At 31.7% G+C, this 17,874-nt stretch overlaps 3 protein-coding genes across 3 annotated transcripts in view; all 3 read right to left on the bottom strand.

Annotated features, from left to right (window-relative positions):
• Positions 1-2,092: 2,092 nt before the first annotated feature.
• LOC149061197 (uncharacterized) lies at positions 2,093-3,363 on the bottom strand. The gene is made up of 2 exons (XM_089219685.1): positions 3,132-3,363; positions 2,093-2,211 (listed from the first exon to the last, which is right to left on the bottom strand). Exons 1-2 carry the CDS (start codon positions 3,361-3,363, stop codon positions 2,093-2,095), a joined length of 351 nt encoding a protein of 116 aa, XP_089075811.1.
• Positions 3,364-6,376: 3,013 nt separating this feature from the next.
• Positions 6,377-8,467, bottom strand: LOC149061196 (zinc finger MYM-type protein 1-like). Its single transcript, XM_089230873.1, has 2 exons — positions 8,394-8,467; positions 6,377-6,995 (listed from the first exon to the last, which is right to left on the bottom strand). Exons 1-2 carry the CDS (start codon positions 8,465-8,467, stop codon positions 6,377-6,379), a joined length of 693 nt encoding a protein of 230 aa, XP_089086999.1.
• The window catches only part of LOC107169312 (uncharacterized), a 66,081-nt gene continuing 56,425 nt past the window's right edge, over positions 8,219-17,874 (bottom strand). Inside the window, exons 3-5 of the mRNA XM_015519025.2 lie at positions 16,287-16,911; positions 14,793-15,415; positions 8,219-10,280 (exon numbers count right to left, since the gene is read on the bottom strand). Coding sequence (XP_015374511.1) covers positions 9,893-10,280; positions 14,793-15,415; positions 16,287-16,911 — 1,636 coding nt within the window. The 3' untranslated portion in view covers positions 8,219-9,892. The remainder of the gene's footprint in view (positions 10,281-14,792; positions 15,416-16,286; positions 16,912-17,874) is intronic.

The raw sequence follows: 17,874 nt of genomic DNA, 5'->3' as shown, positions 1-17,874 counted from the left end.
TAAATTGTATTATATGTTGTAAAGTTATAAAATAATAATGTGTATATTTTAACGATTGATATTTAATATTAATAAAATAATTATTTATATTTTATTTTATAACATAAATAAAATAAATAATAAATAATAAAAATAAAGGCGGGTAAGTCGTGGATGTCGCTCTGCTGTACAGTGGGTTACAAGTGGGTTACTGTAATGGATGGAATTAAATTTGAATCCAATGATATTATATCATTGTATAAGAAAAACGATTCTGAACGAAGACGGTTTATCTGTCTAGGATATATACAAATCTTAGATTTAAAAAGAAAAAAAATTTATGAATTTCCAGTTTAAAATAATTTGCGAATTTTCGTGATTTTCGTGATTTTTACATATGTTGTCAAAATTCAAACTTTCAATACTTGTAAAAAAAAAAATTGTGCCAATATATTTCTTTTATGTTTCACCTGCTATTTTGAAAATATGTTAGAAGCCTTATATACAATTTTAAATTCTTAGATATAAAAGGAAAATTTTAAGTGAATTTCTAGCATTGAATAACACAGGTCTACAAAAAAATATTTTCAAAAGCTGCCTGTTTCTAATCACTGGTTTTATTTAAAATATGTATACCAAATTTAAATATATTAACTATTTGGTCATACCACGTCACAGTTTTTTACAATTTATGAATGAAATGTAGCATATTAACAAAAAAAAATTTTAACTGAAAATAATAAAGATTACCTATTTACATAACTATTTTAAACAACTAATACAATTTTTACATTAATATTACTTCGTATTTGAAGAATATCTTTGCCTCTTTGAAAAAAAACTTCGTTTATTCGATTTTCTTTTATATACATACATAGTGAGTTTCACGTTGCAACATCCAACAATAGTCAACCATCAAAGTAACACTCCAACACCCTTGGTAGCGTCTCTCCATTTCTTTTATATCCTGGTAAAATCTTTCGCCTTGTTCCTCGCTAACGTTTCCCAAATTTTCCGGGAATTTGTCCAAATATGAATAAAGAAAATGCATTTTGATACTCATGTTACAGCCCAAGATACCATAGTTTTCTAACATAGAATTTACTTTGGTTTTGTAATTTTCACTTTTAATATTTCCAAAAAAATTGTTAATTACTTCCTTAAATGAAATCCAATCATTATTTCAATAGTTGTCATCGAATTTAAAAATGCATTGTCTTTGCATAATGTTCTTATTTGTGGGTCTACAAAAATACCCTCTTTGAGCTTAGCTTCGGAAAGTTGTGGAAATTTTTTGCATAAATATTAAAAACAATTTCAATTTTTATCTAATGCTTTTACAAATTGTTTCATTATACCCAGTTTTATGTGTAACGGTGGTAATAAAATATTTTTGGGGTCGACTAAATTACTTCGTAATATTTTTTTATCAACTACAATAAGATTATTTCTTAAAGGCCACTGTCTTTGAGTCCAATGTTTGTCACGCGCTCGACTATCCCACTCACAAATGTAACACAGAAATTTTGTATACCCATGTTGTTGACCAGTGGCGTAATTTAGCCATGTTTGTGGAGGGGGGGGGGGATACAATATTTTAACATTTTACTTATACCCCCCCCCCAATAAAAAAAAATAAAAAGTATTTATTATAAGCACCTTTCAGAATTCAGAGCAATATATTTATGTACATATGAGACATGGAATAAATTCCGATTAAGTGTACAAATCGATAAGTTATTTTTAGTTCAATAGGACCCATACTGAATAAAAATGACTACTTGGCACACAGTGTATATAAGACCGGGAAGTGTCAATCAATTTAACCGCGATGTATACCGTGTGCGACGCAGCACGGACCTTATCGACAAAGTAATTAAGATAATAGGACGACGAGATAGCACAGTCGGTGTAACCGTTGTGCCGATAAAATTTAAAATAAACTTACGTACTAACACTAGATGGTAAGAAGTGCACGGCAGCCGCTTGTAAATCAAAAATCGAAAAAACTACTATGACGGTAGTAGTTTTGGGCAGGCTGACTCAAAAACGCACCAGTATATTATATCATATTATTAAATTATTATTTTAATTATATTATTATATTAAAATTTTAACTTACATCTTCCAGGTACAGCATCGTGTCTGATGTTTCATTAGGCACGTATATATCTTTCATAAAATTAAAGTCGTCAAAAGCAAACCACTTTGATACGTAAACTTGATGTGTACCTAAATATAATTAATAATTCATATAAGTGTGAAAAGTTATAATAAGTTGTTTAATTAATTATGTTAAAATTAAAAATACTATTAACGTGTTGACTGTTACAAACATTTCTTAAAATAAATTACTTATTCATTTGGTATATTTTGTTTTTTTATAAATGTCAATAATATTTTATTTGTTGGGTCAAAAAGTGTGAATATTTCATATAAAGCTCCTGATATATTTTTACAATAGTAGCTGAAAAATATGAAAAAATAAATAGGCACATTTTTTTTTATAAGCATTTAAGGTTTAAATTTTGACAAAATTTAACAAAATCTCAACCCATAAGAACATATTGTATAAAATGCATATAATGATATAAATATAACATTTTAGGGAATATTGGAATATTGGAAATAACTGCTGCGAACAACGAAATGTTGCATACCGACCATGTCATCGGTATTTTCCATTTCTATTTTTAGACATTTATATATGTGAAAACAATTTACATGAACACAGTATACTAATATGGGTAACTTATCATTGATTATCTGACTGCCGAAAATCATGTATTTATTACGAGTAAACTATATAGGGTTATATCACTTATATAGTTGTATTTACCGATTGCTATTTTTAAAGGATACAAGAGGATACTAGAATTCTGAAAATTGCCAAATAGTTGCAGACATTCGGAGGTCAAACCCCCCCACCACACACACTACCAGTATCAAAATTGCTCCTACCAACAGTTCTTAAAATATCATATTATTTGGTATTTAGTAAAAACTTGTAAATTTGTATTTATGTATACACAATACATCAGTACCTATTGTATAGTAGCTATAGTAGTATGACTATTTTTATAGTAAGTAAATATTTTTAAAGTTTATTGTTTTCTAAAATAAATTAAAGTATATTAATATGCAATACTTACCAGAACCAGTAATGAGGCTTTTAGCTACTTTGGATTTTTCTCTTCTGTAGGATGCTTGAAGGGTGGTCATTTTCTTCTTTAATTCAGCTACAAGTAAGTTCATTAGTGAACTTATTTCATTCCATGCATCTTCCTTTAAAGTTTTATTGTGGTAATGTGGAGATTTACTATTCCACAAAAAATCTTTAGCACCGTACAGACGTATTAAAACAAGACACTTTTCATTGTCCATGATATCGCGAATGAATTTTAAAACCGTCAAACGACAAAATGACAAAACCGTCCCAACTGCTCGTGAGCAATTCCTTTGCCGCGTGTCTAACACGTTAAGTGCCATGAGGCCGCCGGCTGCCTCAAAATCATATTATGGATGTTTGTGTGATTTTTAGGCCGCCGGCTGCCGCACCACATCATTCCTAGGAGGCCATATGGCCGCGGGCTGCCTCAAAACCAATGTATTTGCCTACCTGTTTTATATGTTTGGCGCTGTAGTAATGGTTTTGAAAATAGCACTAGGGCATAGAGGACAAAATTTGCAATAGGTTAGTTATATTATTTACACTGTAACGATAATTTAAACATAATATTTATTTTTCTTACCTATTTACAATACATTCTTATTGTTTAATCAAAATATTTTAAAAATTTCAAAAAATGTTTATAAAAATGAAAATGAAAATTACTTAAAATTATTATTTTGATTATCAAACATATAAAAAATAAAAAAAAATATCATACTTTTACAATATACATTGTTTTTATCATACCATTCGTACTCGGTATACTTTTACCTTCAGCTTTCGCTTCCTTTTTACTTGGAATGATATTTGAAAAAACAATTAGAGCATGTATAAACTTCGCACTGGGTACAAAGAGTGGTTACCCTTTTTTTTTAAAATTAAAATGTAATTTATGGCTGACACAAATCGCGGTCGTACTAAACATTAACATTCTATTACGGCAGCCGACTGCAAAATGGTGTATGGCGATAACGAATATTACCATAGCACCGATAGGCCGCCGGCGGTCTTATTTATTTTAAACTTTATTAATAACATGCATGATAAACTGAATAATCCTATGTTGGAATCATATTTTTATACCAAATACTTCCCGAGATAATGCTGATAGCATTTCACGAATGACAACATAAAAACCCCAATAACGTTTTAAAAATACCATTAAGTAAGGCCGCCGGCGGTCACATGGCACTTAACGTGCTAAATACCAACGACATTTGGCTCGCGCGACAACGTGGTACCCATTTGTCGCGGCTGCCGCGCGAGCCAATGTTCGAGGGTTTGCCATGCGTAATCGATACCCACCTTAATAGTATCATCGTTAGTATGAGGAGGGTTCTTCGATTTCCAAACATTATGTACAGTGGCGCACACAGGATTTTTTTCCGGGGGGGGGGGGGGGGGGTCGAGGTAAAAATATAACACATTTTACAAATAACAAAATATTTACTTAATAATTTACTTAAGTATTAAATATATTTAATTAAAAAATTAAGAATTTACAAATTTAACTTTAATCTTTTATTTGATGATTTACTCATCTCATTAATTATATCATTTGTATTAACTTCTATATCCCTATGAATATTTAATAAAGCTAGACTATTAAGCCTATTTTGTCCCATTGTATTTCTTAAGTAGGTCTTAAGGCATCGTAGTGTTGAAAACGGATCGTTCTCCAGTAGCTGTGGTTACTGGTAAAGTAATAAATATTTGCAGCAATTTTGAAATGATTGGGTATATTTGAGGATCACACTGAAAGTACAGGTCTGTAACAGTTTTTTTTTGTATGAATAATATCTGACTGGTACTTAAAACTATTTTGCCATAATTGTAATTCAGCATTTCTCGAATATTCACTTATATCACTCAAATTATTTTCATATATTATATCTTTATACATTTCTGAAAGTAATTTAGAACTTTCTTCGATATCATTGCTAATTTTAAAGTCAGAATTAGGAAATAAACAAGTAAAGGTGCTTAATATATTCTTGTGTGATAAAAATCTATCATGCAGTTGATCTATAAAATTATCCAAGAAAGGGATAAATATTGTAATACAATAACTTTCTGGATTGTTTGTGGCTATATTACTTCTATGTGCTTGACGACTTGATATTCTGGGAATGCAAATATCAATTCCAATTTTATTACAATATGTTTCAACAGACTTAAATATTTTACTAAACTCTTCAATAGCATTCACACGAATATCTTTTAATGTGTTTTGAGTAACATTAGCAAAAGAAAGAGCTTGTTTTAAATCTAAACTTTCAGTTTGTAGAAGTCTACTCAGTGGCACAGATATTGAAAATAGTTTAACTAAAATCATGAGTGATACTTGGAACTTAGATTGTGTTATTGAAGCTAAAAGTTGATTAGCTGTTGATGATGTATCAACATCTGTCCAAGAAGAAATTTCTTCTAGAGAAGATATAATTGCAGGCTGTAATTCATAAAATAGCATGACATCATTATGGCGCTCTACCCATCTGGTGGGGCAAAATGATTTTAACTTTTGTGATTTTTCACCTGGAAATATCTTTGTTATTGTAGTGTAGCGTCCCAGCATACAGGAGGACAAACGACTGGTGTTGAGGTAGATGGATTGGGTGTAATAAGTATAACAACTTAATTTGTGATTAATTTATTAGATATTTATTTGATTACTATGTAAATAAAACACTTTTACTGCACAAAATGATTTGGTTGTAAAATATTCTAAGTCCGAATAATTAAATTGGACTGGTGTCTGGCGTGAAGGTGCTTGTTCTGACTCTGGTGGCTCACGTCTGAATTGGGTCTAATCGGGGCTCTCCTATATAGTCCAGATAGTCCTAATCTCTGCATTTCCTCTCCTATCGATAAGACACGTATGTGTCCATGGCCGAGTCGTGCAAAAGCGTACGCGTGTATTATTTTAATATCGCAGCTTCCCACGCCCATGCGACCGGTCGGCCACATCCTGGTTATTCGCGATACGTAATCTCCATAACCCGACGACATTAATTCTCTAGATACGCCTGCCAAGACTACGATTTCATATTTAATATTTCGTATATTTAATTCCAATTATGGTAATATTTTGGAAAGGCTAGAAGTTTGGCCTTCGATATAACTATTGAGGTCCTACACAATATAATTGGTTGGCGAAATCATACGCCCCAGGGTCACTTATACATATCTACGTGTATATGCGTGTTTAGATGTCTCAGCGGGACGTCAGTACATAGCAGTAGACTGGAGAATATTTAATCTTTTAGGATATCCAAAGAAATTAGAAATTGTCTGCATAGTACCCATACAATTTCTTATTTCATAAATTTGGCAAGCAAAATACACAGCTAAATTTAAGCAATGGGAACTACAGTGAATATATAACGTCATTGGATATTTTTTTCTTATATGAGATTGGGTACCATTAAACATTCCAGACATGGCCACTGCACCATCATATCCTTGTCCAGCTATATATTTTATTTCTATTCCTAAAGATTGAAGGTTTTGTAATATTGTATCAGCTAATGCCTTCCCACTCATATTTTTTACTTCAACAAACTGTAAAAAATCTTCCCTCAATTTTTTTTCACCAGAATTAACATATCTGATACATAAAGTTAATTGTTCCTTCTTAGATATATCACTTGTTTCATCAGCTAATATTGTGAATGATTTTGCAGCGTTGATGTTTTTTACAAGGTGTTGTAGAATAAGAATATTACAAGTCATTAATATTTCATTTTGTATGCGCCAGCTTGTGTACATACCATCTTTAGCACATGTCATCAAATGATTTTCAAGATCTTTGTCACCAGCGTCGACTCTAAATCTCAATAAGTGTCTAAAATTGCCATATTATTAATAATGAAGATAAATGATAATGACATAATTATTATTCATGTATCTACTGCATTGATAATAGAATAGACTATTATATAACTGTGGTGACACGGCGCACATGTACCACATAACTCGATATTAAAAACTTGTAAAATTTGTAAATTTTAACCTAATTTCGGGAGGGGGGTTACAACCCCTTAACCACCCCCCCCCCCCTGCGTGCGCCACTGATTATGTATTTCTTATTTTCTTCCTATATTATAATCATACTTTCAAAATTAAAATTACATACAAATAATACAATTGTATACCTATGTAAGCTATAAATTATTTTGGCTTACAGTGTCACTGTAAGTTTTAAGATTTTCTCGCCATCTTTTCAGTTTATCAACATTTCCTTTCTGTTTTTTGGATAAATACCTATTTTCTTCGTCGTTTTTTTATTTGTAAAACGTTTTCCATTATCACAATATAATAACGTAAAACGTTTACGTATTATTATAATTTAAAAGGCAAAATAGTAGGCAGCTGACAATTACGGTAGAAGATATTATATATACATTATACGTACCTACCCAGCAGCTAATAAGTACTATGTGTACTGTCGACTACTGTGCAGCGATACTGCGATAACATCTATTGCATATTTTTATTTTTATTGCCGCTGTGATGTCGCCGCGCAGGAGCTATTATTAAATAAGTTTACTGGGGCGATGGACTTAAAACAAGTTCAATCAGAAAAACGGGATACTTTCGCACACGCAGTCACATGTCAAATACGCACCGTCGCACGCTCGACAAACATTAGTTACTATTTTTTTTTTTTCTAAAAGTATCAATCTTTTTCCAATCGTACAAACTGTTGTAGTAATAGGACACATATTATGAAAACATATTTGAATTCGTCATAAAGTTTACTTGAAAACGACTTTCTCAAATGTTTAAATACATTTTTTTTTAGCTCAACATAACTATTAATTTAAAATTCTTAAAATTCAAAATTTAAAAGGTTCAAGTGATCAAATTCAAAAAAGTTGAAAAATCGTTTTCAAGTAAACTTCATGACGAATTCAAATATGTCTCCAGAATATGTTTCCGATTATCAGTCTGTACGATTGTCAAAATAAAGGTATATTTTAGTAAAAATCACAGCTGTGTGGAATCCTCTTAATGAAAATAAAATGTTGAAAGGTTAAAATTTTCAACGGAATAAACTCTATAAAATAGGTATTATTATTTTATTTTTTAAATTAAAAAATTAAAAACTATTTCTTTAACTTTTTAGCAAAAAATTTTATCAAATTAAAATATAAAATATATGTAGCCCTTGTCTATGTGAATCTAACAAAAAAAAAAACAGATTTATGATATATTTATTATCTCAGGTGGTATGGCTCACGGGAAATTATACATGTAATACACCTTAAAATTGAGTTTTGTAGTAGTAGGTTGTAATTTTAATGACAAAGGCATTACTCCGTTAAAACCGGAGTTTTATAATATAAGGTTTCGTAAAACTATAAAAGAGAAATAAATTAAATTTAAATATCAAACGTAAATGATATTTCAAAAAAATATATTTATAAAATAAAAAAAATAGTTGATTACAATAAAAAAATATATTAAAAATCTTATAAGATCTATTAAAAGATTTGTATGAACAATTTATCAATTATTGTCTTAGTATCTCTAAAACAAAGTATTACAATTCCGTATTTAAGTATCTAAAATTACACAATTTTGTCTTCAATGGTATACTGTTTCGAGATCGAATACATTTAAGGTTTAAATACATTTTAGGTATAAGTAATTATAATATATATACATATACATATAAACTAAACCTTAACCTACCAACAGTTGTAGTTTAGGGATTATACATAACTGTTGATTGTGGCTTTATTTCATAACATTTAAAGTGGTGGGTTAAAATAATACCTAAATATTAAGTAAGCATATTAAAGTTTAATGAAAGTATATTAATGTGATTTTCTTGAACTCGATTTTATTGGTAGTAGATATTACAAAAATATTTATCTAAACTTTTTTTTAATAATGAATTATAATATCAAGCACGCTTAATACAGTATGTAATGTACCTATCATGAAAATGCTTAGAATTTATAGCATTATTGTAGATATTGCAATGACGTAATATTTTAAATATTAAATAGTCATTTTAGATTATAGTTCTAAATAGTAAGATAAAAATAACCTAAAGAGGAAAACTTTGACTGAGCAATTGGATTATTATTTTTTCACATAAACGATAAAAAGGTTGTTTAAGTTTCAAAACGTAAAAATAAGGTTTGCACTGCCAAAAATCTAGTCTTTTTATGAGTTTTTAAGTAGGACTTTAAACTAAATATTTTTAACAAACAATTAATGGACTTGTGGCGTTCTTGTTGGTATATTCAAGAAAATTAAATAGGTAGGATAAATACATTAATCACCCCCATAAAATAATTCAAAAATATCATACAATGTATTACCTAATAAGTAATTTAATATAAATTAAGTACCTATCGGTATCAGATCAACCACCGATAAAATTCCTAAATATTTTAACCACGGAACCTCTTATAATATATTATAATATGTAATATGCCAAATATTTTATAAAGGCGACAAACTTAGCCATTTCCGTGCGGTATAGATCGTAACCTCCATACGACCCTATCACCGACACTATATACTACCCAATACTACATCGTTATTGTTCTGCGATTTCAGTTTAATTTAATTTACATCGATATATTATAATAATATTACGTAACCTACATTATGTGAATGGGTTTTCGGTCACAGACAGCCTCAATGTGTACACAATAGGTATCTAGGTTATAATAAATTATACATTGTAGTATTCTTTAATCGGTGATTGATATCTCCCGATAATCATTTATAATAACTGTTGTCCCAAGATATTGGTGTACGAATGGTGGAAGCATACTCGCTGACGGCCGATTCGTATATAGAGGCGGCCTCACGGTTGCTCCGCGACCTGTACGTGGCGCACAGCCAACATGCGAATATGACGAACAGCTGGACCACGACAAACGCGACCAGCACCAGTGCAAACGCGTACGTGTTCCAGTATAAGGTATTCTGGTCGCCCGTACTAGTGGTTGATGTGAATGTGCCGCCGCTGTTGCCCGAGAAGTTGATCTCGTGGCCAGGCTCACCCCGTTGGGCTTCGAATTTAAATTTATCCTCGATGCGGATCTCCTGGAAGACCACTTCGTCGGTTTGGTTGCCACCGCCAACGCTACGTCTCCGGCGCCGTCTGTCAAAAGAAAGAGCGTGTTCAGTTATAAATCCAGAGAAAAAACAAGGACTTGAAACAGGGTACAGCAAATTACGTGAGTCCTTTGCCACTGTTTTATGTGGTTGACTAAAAAAAAAGGTCATATACTTAATTATATTTTTGGGTGCAAATCACCCTCATAGCCATCATCTAGTTACGTGGTTGCATCTATAGTGAGTAAGTCTACATATTTGATAATAATTATTTAAAATCAAAGACTCACGGTAAATAATTAAATCATATATGTACCTAATACAAATGTCTGTTGTATAAAACAATACTACACTATATGCGGGGATTAAATAAAAAATGTAATATTTAATATTTAGAATGAATTGATCTCTTATAAAAATTTAAGGTAACATTAGTATGGAGGGCTTCTCATAGGATTTTTATTATATTTTAATTTTAAATCGAGTTATGAGTAGTATTTGAAAATTGTAAATTGTTTGTATATCTTAAAATGCTCATAACTTGATTTGAAATAAGAATATAATAAAAAACCTAACGAGAAGCCCTCGATAATAATGTTACTTTAAATTTTTATAAGAGTATGTTATGAACCATTTATTTTTTAAGGATTGAATAAGCATTTCTTGTTATTATTATTATTATATATATGTATCCAAGTACCCGTGGAAACGAGCACGGCGGCAGCATAATATGACATTCCGCTGCGTGGACAGTTTTGGTAGCCACAGCGGGCCGGTCGTTTGCGGTCATCCCCAAGGAGAATCAGTCGTATCCCAGCAGAATATCTGTCCGAACTTCTCGAACTCGTGTTAATTAAATTGTTTTAAATTGTTTAATAAAAGATATAGTCGGTTATTTCGCCAAGCGTACTTTATTTAATTTGTCGTGTAGACGTACATAACAAGGTCAATTCACCCTAAATATTTAACTCACGAAGCTAAAAATGATCTGCTGAACGTAAAACTTGGTATGTTACGCACTTGTAAGACATGTGAGTATAACGTCCTCTTAATAGTTAATGCTATAAAAATTACATATTATAAGAATTTAATTATTATAATATTATTATTATTAATACTTGTTCAACTTGTTATTATAGCATTACTATACAGTCATATTTTATTAGAGCTTGGTATACCTAAGTCATAACAGATTATAACTAACTATGTAAGTATAAAGCTGATATTTTAGAAAAAAGCATCTGACAAGTGAACCGTGATTTCATCGAATAATGAGAATGTTTTTGTTTTTATGTAGACGAATTCACGTATTTTAATAAATTTGTAGTTCGAAGTAAAGAATTAAGTCCTTTTTTAATATTTATTTATTTAAGATATTATAATATTTAAAATTTATAAATTTTTCAAAACCAAAAAAATTCGTTACGAATAAATACGGTTATAATCGTAGTACCTAGGTCACTGTGGTACCTACCCACTATGTACTTAAATTATGTTATTGCAACTTCGTCGTGCCAATAAGGACGTTTGTCGCACATTCCAAATATGAATATTATAAGTCAAGATATCACTGGGACTATGTTTGTTTCCGGCAAGTACCTATATTCTATAACAAGCTAATAGCGAATTCTAAAAATGACAAATCAAAATATTGGTATGAAGTTGTAGCTTTTAGTGTCGCTGCCAACTTGATGGACATTATAATATGATCTAAGTTCGTATAAGAACTATTGTGTTTCTTGATTTTGGTTATTTGGGTTTGATATTGGATTCGGTTGTTTTACATGAAGCGATAAAGATGAAGTAAACACACTTCGGCCGAATTGTAATATATTTTAAAGTTATCGGTAACCTGTGTTCTGTGGTATCAGCTGGCCTATAACGCATTAATTGGCCAATCTGAGAATATCGTTTCACACAATAATTACGATAACACGGTAAAAGTGGACGGTAGATGAACACGGTAATAGCGCCTTTATGGTAAATAAGTACAAAATCTACGTAATTTGATCTAACTATTAAAGTAGTAAATAATACTTACAATTGTCAACTGTATTGTACATAATATTAGAGATCGTTTGTCAAGTACTATAACATAGAAAATAATATCATATTATTATGTTTAATAATTATGTCAATAAAATAACAGTATAGGTCGAAGGTGTCTTCAAATATCAGCGTGAGATTATTTATTTTCATTATTTAAATTCAATAACTGTACCTACTGCATTTTGTTTTACTTGTGTCTAGTGTCTACGATGTACCGGAAAACCGACCCCCCCCACACCTAGGAATATTCACAATATTCGTCGGAGAAATGGCAGTGAAATAAACTTAATAGGGCCACGGAATAGGCCGGAAAACAGTAATACATAATAATGCTCATATAATAACACTTTATTTAATAAGCATTTATCACAGTGTATAAAACCAGATAAGTTATTGTCATTCTGCTGTATTTAGTAGGCGAAGAGGCCTCATTGTTTAGTATATCACTAAAATAGAAATCTTCAAATTTAGTATTTTAATGATAAATCATTGTACCTAAACGATGAGAAGCGATTCTAAGTGGAAAGGATCTGTTAATTTTATGCCTAGGCATACTAAATATATGACCAAGTACAAAATAGTTCGTCATTTTGACGGATACCCTTAATTAATATTTAAAATTCAAACATTTGCTTATGAAAATCTTGAATATAGAATTATATAATGTTTTCAATATTTTTCAATTGCAGTGCGAGCATTGTGAAGAAACTTTTATTACATTTTTAAGCTTTTAATCCACAAATAAAAATGTTGTCACAAGTCAAATAAAATAGAATTGAAAATTTTCAAATGCATAAATATATAGGCAACTCAAAAGTGTCTAAAATATTTACATATAAGTATAAAACTATAAACATTTTTTTGATAATTGTATGTATCTAAAGTGTTAATGTATTAATTCATTATTGAATTGTAGCAATAAAACAAAACTATTTTTTTGGAAATCAGTATTGCATAAATATTAAATATTCCCATTATTATTTTTAGTTTTTCCAGGTTATTTTTAAAAGTACTAAAAAATATCTCCTTTTCACATCCAAAAGTACAAAGTATATCGAAAGTGCTAGCAGAAAATTTATCTGGAACATTTTTATATAATTGGTTATATTTTACTATTTGTATGCTTAATTTGCATATTTTCCAAGTTTTAAATTGATATATACGAGTCAAAATCATTTTAAAAAATTTAATATCTAGCTATCTTATATTTACATATGTTAGTTATGTTAGTTTTCTAGCTTAAAATTTTTTTTTCTAATTATCCCGCAGCAACTGAGGCCATTGGAAAAGGGGTAGTTGTAGGTTTTATGGAACGGTAGGTTGGTTACACGTGGCTGAGAGTTTTGGCAGAATTTCTATTGGGACACCCGTAGGTTCCTGCCATGTCCCGGAGGGGGGGATGGCGGTACTTGTTCTCCGGACATCGTGACTTGCCCGGAGAAAAATGTCATCCGATGGTCGAGGATTGAACCCAGTCCGGCTGAGCCACAGCCGACGCGTTAGACCGCTCGGCCACCTAATCCCCCCGCTAAAAATTGTTCATGTCCAATTATCTATATTATATATCTAAGTCAGATTAGGTATAAACACTTACTATAAACTATACAAAATGTAACATTGATATAATTATTATTGGTGTTATTAAATTAAAAATAATAGTTGGTAAACTTTAAATAAAATGTTAGTGTGCATATATTTTTGTTTTTGAGTGGAGCGATGAATTTATTGATTTCAACATGATGTGTGTTTTTATTTTGTGTCTGTCATCACGTTTTGGGGCAGTAAAAGTGCTTCGATTTTCGACTTCAGTACCTCGTTCGATTAGAAAGTGAATCTAGTTGGTACGTGGGGGGGGGGGGGTCAAAAGTAAATAAATTCATAGTCACAATTTTTTTTCTTAACATTCAAAGTTTGAATTACAAAAAACGTAAAAATCACGAAAATTCGAAAAGCTAGAAATTCATAAAAAATGTTCTTTTTAAATCTAAGATTTGAGAAATTAATACAAGCGGCTCCTAACATATTTTTACAAAGCAGTTGAAAAATCAAAAAAAATATTTAGTCACAAATTTTTTTATAAGCATTCAAAGTTTGAATTTCGACAACACATCTACGTAAAAATTATGAAATTCGCAAATTATTTTAAACTAGAAATTCATAAAAAAATGTATTTTTAAATCTAAGATTTGAAAATTGTTATTAATTTATAATATATCCTAGACAGATAAATCATCTCAGTTCAGAATCGTTTTTCGTATACAATGATATAATATCATTGGATTCAAATTTAATTCCATCCATTACAGTAACTTACTGTAGGTAGGTACAACAGAGCGACATTTACGACTTACCCGCTTTTTACGTTTTAAAAGCATAAAAATAATTTAATTTAAGCATTTATTTTATTATTATTACATTTTTTTTTTTTTAGTGATTTAATATTAAATATCCTGCAGATTTTCATTATCATTTAATATTTACATTTTTTTATCTATATATATAGGTATACCTTCCAAAAGAGTCGGCCCGACGAACCGCACCATTGTGGCCAACCACATTACAATTGATGGGCTCACACTTTGGCAAACAGGGCGTAACCAGTGCTTTGAACTGTACGATATCAGAGGTGGGGAACTTGAACGCGTCAAATGGTGCCTCCAGAATTTTGACGGTGCCACCGCCACCTGTGTCCACTGCCGATATTGGTCCCATAATGGTCGGGTCCGTGGGACAACCATCGCCATCGATAAGGAGTATCTCGCTAGTGTCCACACCATCCAGGGCAATCAGTTCTCGGACGAATATCTCATACGGCGAACGGTCGTCGAGTATATGGAATCGGAGACTAAGCGGATCACCCACCTGCGCGGCGTGTATGTCACCGCCCGCCCTGTTCGTAATCCTCATCATCACTGTGGGTGAAATTACGAACGCCGTCTCCTCCACACCGTTGCCCTCAAATCCACCACCACCGTTTTTATCGGGCGCGTCCGATTCGACCACGTCGTCACCAGGTTCTGTGGCCGGTGCAATCGCCAGCTCGATGCCCTGGCCCACGCTTCGATTCTGCAGGTCATACGAGCATCGCACTGAAAGTCCGATATCCTGACCCGTGACGATCTGGTCGTGGTGCTGCGACATTATTAATGTAACAGTTAGTAATGCAAGTCTAGTAAAATATCGTTAAATTTAAATTCAACACAATAACACATCCATACAGGTTTTACTGCAGTGACTTACAACGCAATAACGAGATACATTCAAAATCAATAAGTTGGCTCACCGAAAGAAATATTGACACCCAAAAATTCACTTTAATCAACCCCTCTCTCTATAAATGAACCACTGCAAATCTGAACGTGCATGCGTGATTTTTAAAGCGGAATATGTACGGGAAATTTTAAAGATGACATAGTTAATGAAAAAAAAATTGAATTCTTTAAAACTTAATACAAATTACTGTAATAAGTTAGAGACAATTTTGAACGATGCCGATACAAATGTACATTACAAATATAATTAATAATAGCAACTCAATGATAATGTATTATATGATCGTAAACGGCGTTTATAAAAAAAACTAATAAAATGCATTAAGGCTAGGATTTAAATGTATAATGGAAAATCCAAAAAATCCAAATATATAGGCACTTATGGCATTGACACATTTCGTATAATAATAGGTAATTAAAATCAGATAAAAAATGTCAAGCAAATACGCTTAATTTAATTTATCTACGATCAACAATAACTGAGGAATTGCTCAACAAATTCTGAGAAAGCTCAAAACCAGAAATTCTTAAAATTTTGACAAAAAAGTTCCTATACGTTTTCAGGTTTATTGGACTGGTTAAACAACTATTAAACCAAAATTGAGAAATTGATCTGCTGTCTAGTAGATTTCGAGTGTAGGTAATACTCTACCTCGTTGTTTCAGAGTAACCTGCAGTATAATAACCGACTACAGTCGACCATTACTACATAATAAGTATGATATCCTTACCTGGATAATTATTTCAGTGAAAAACTTTCCTGGTTGATCCTGACGAACGTCGCAGTTCGGGCTGTGGTAGTCTAACCGGAGGTCAAAATCCAGTGTGCTCTTCACGTCATTAACGCAAGAACTCGGCCGATTCTTGGCGTACACTTTGCCATCAAACAGCCGGTTAGTATGTACGGATGCGACCATGTCTGCGCCGCGACAATCTATCTTCACGCTGAAGCATGACGACATTTGATAAGTGGTGGCACCGGCCACTGTCATGTAAGGGCGGTGGTCCAGCTGCTGTTGCGACAGGCTGGACGTGCTGTGGTGCGAGACGCGGCACACGTTAACGCCCGTCTCGTTGTAGTCGAATGAACGGCATTGGAATTCCTTGGACGCCAAGCATATCTCCTTGCACCGATCTGCGGTGGCCACGTTCTCGTAGATAGCGTCCACAGTTCTCAGGAGCTTGCCTCCAACTTCCACGAAATCACACATCTTTGGTTGCTCGACCACGCAGTTCGACTCCATGTAGTCCACGAAGTCAGCCGATCGATTGCTGATTGGAGGACGCCCGGATACGGTGAATCGGTCTACGTCGTTCATGTAGCAATCACCAGTCTCCTTGTTGAAGTTGACAGACCTGCGAGCACGTCCGAATAAACATAAGACGTCAGTCCACGTTCGTTTATACAATGACATATGTATTTATTATAACATAGGTTGTATAAGATTTGTATTATATACATAGGCATTATTTACTATTCTAATTCAGTATATTTGTAGAGTAAGATATTTTAATTATTAGGTAGTTAGGCATACACTGAATACTTAAATGGAAATAGCGCATTCTCAACGTTTTCTGTGTACGTAGTGAAAATATTTAAAATACACCGTAATAATTAGATTCAATGTAAATAATTAGTCCTCCTAAATTATAAGAAAACTTAAATATAGGTAGGTACAACTAACGCGGTTCGACAGACTTAAGTTTTGCACGGTTCACAGTACACCTTATTGGCTATTTGTATAGGTAAAAATACTTATAAAACAGTAGATATTTAAAAGGTATTGGAATGATTGAAACAAAATTTAAAATATTTAATTTAAAACAAAAATATAAATTGATGTACAAAATAAACCAGGCCCATATCCAAGGGGGGGATTTAGGGGTTCAGCCCCCCCCCCACACCCCAGATATTTTTATAATTTTTATTATAATAAAAAATGTAGATAAAAATAAACATAGTAACTAATTATGTTTATTTTTATCCAAATTTTGTGTTTAGCAGCTTTATAGTTTTTCAGTATTTGAATCCATTTTAATTATTATCATTTAAATCGTACTCAGATAATAATTTGTAGTACAATTTAAAATATAGTAAGCAATACAAACTTTCTGATTGATTTGACCCTCCTCCATTTGTGGGGTCGATATGTATTTTTGGTTCAGAATGCACTACAATGTAATTAATATGAATTTATTACACATTTAGAAATTGTGTATCTTAATTTATATTTTATTTGTCACTGAATTTTTAAAATATTTTAACCTCAATGCTTACTTTAATCTATACTACATACAAATTTTACATAAGTATATATT

The sequence above is a fragment of the Diuraphis noxia genome, unplaced genomic scaffold (assembly GCF_037042655.1).
Source record: "Diuraphis noxia isolate RWA-SAM2 unplaced genomic scaffold, SU_Dnox_SAM2 contig0001, whole genome shotgun sequence".
NCBI classification, from domain to species: Eukaryota; Metazoa; Arthropoda; class Insecta; order Hemiptera; family Aphididae; genus Diuraphis; species Diuraphis noxia.
Note: the sequence above shows the minus strand (reverse complement) of the source record. Positions and strands in the feature narration are given on the sequence as shown.

What these genes read in the sequence shown, in the direction of transcription:
- LOC149061197 (XM_089219685.1), bottom strand. Translation starts at nt 3,363, where the DNA reads ATGGACAATGAAAAGTGTCTTGTTTTAATACGTCTGTACGGTGCTAAA. An exon ending in AAGCCTCATTACTGGTTCTG is followed by an intron (nt 2,212 to 3,131) that starts GTAAGTATTGCA and finishes AATTATATTTAG; the next exon opens with GTACACATCAAGTTTACGTA.
- LOC149061196 (XM_089230873.1), bottom strand. Translation starts at nt 8,467, where the DNA reads ATGCCTTTGTCATTAAAATTACAACCTACTACTACAAAACTCAATTTT. An exon ending in TATTACATGTATAATTTCCC is followed by an intron (nt 6,996 to 8,393) that starts GTGAGCCATACC and finishes TGGCAATTTTAG; the next exon opens with ACACTTATTGAGATTTAGAG.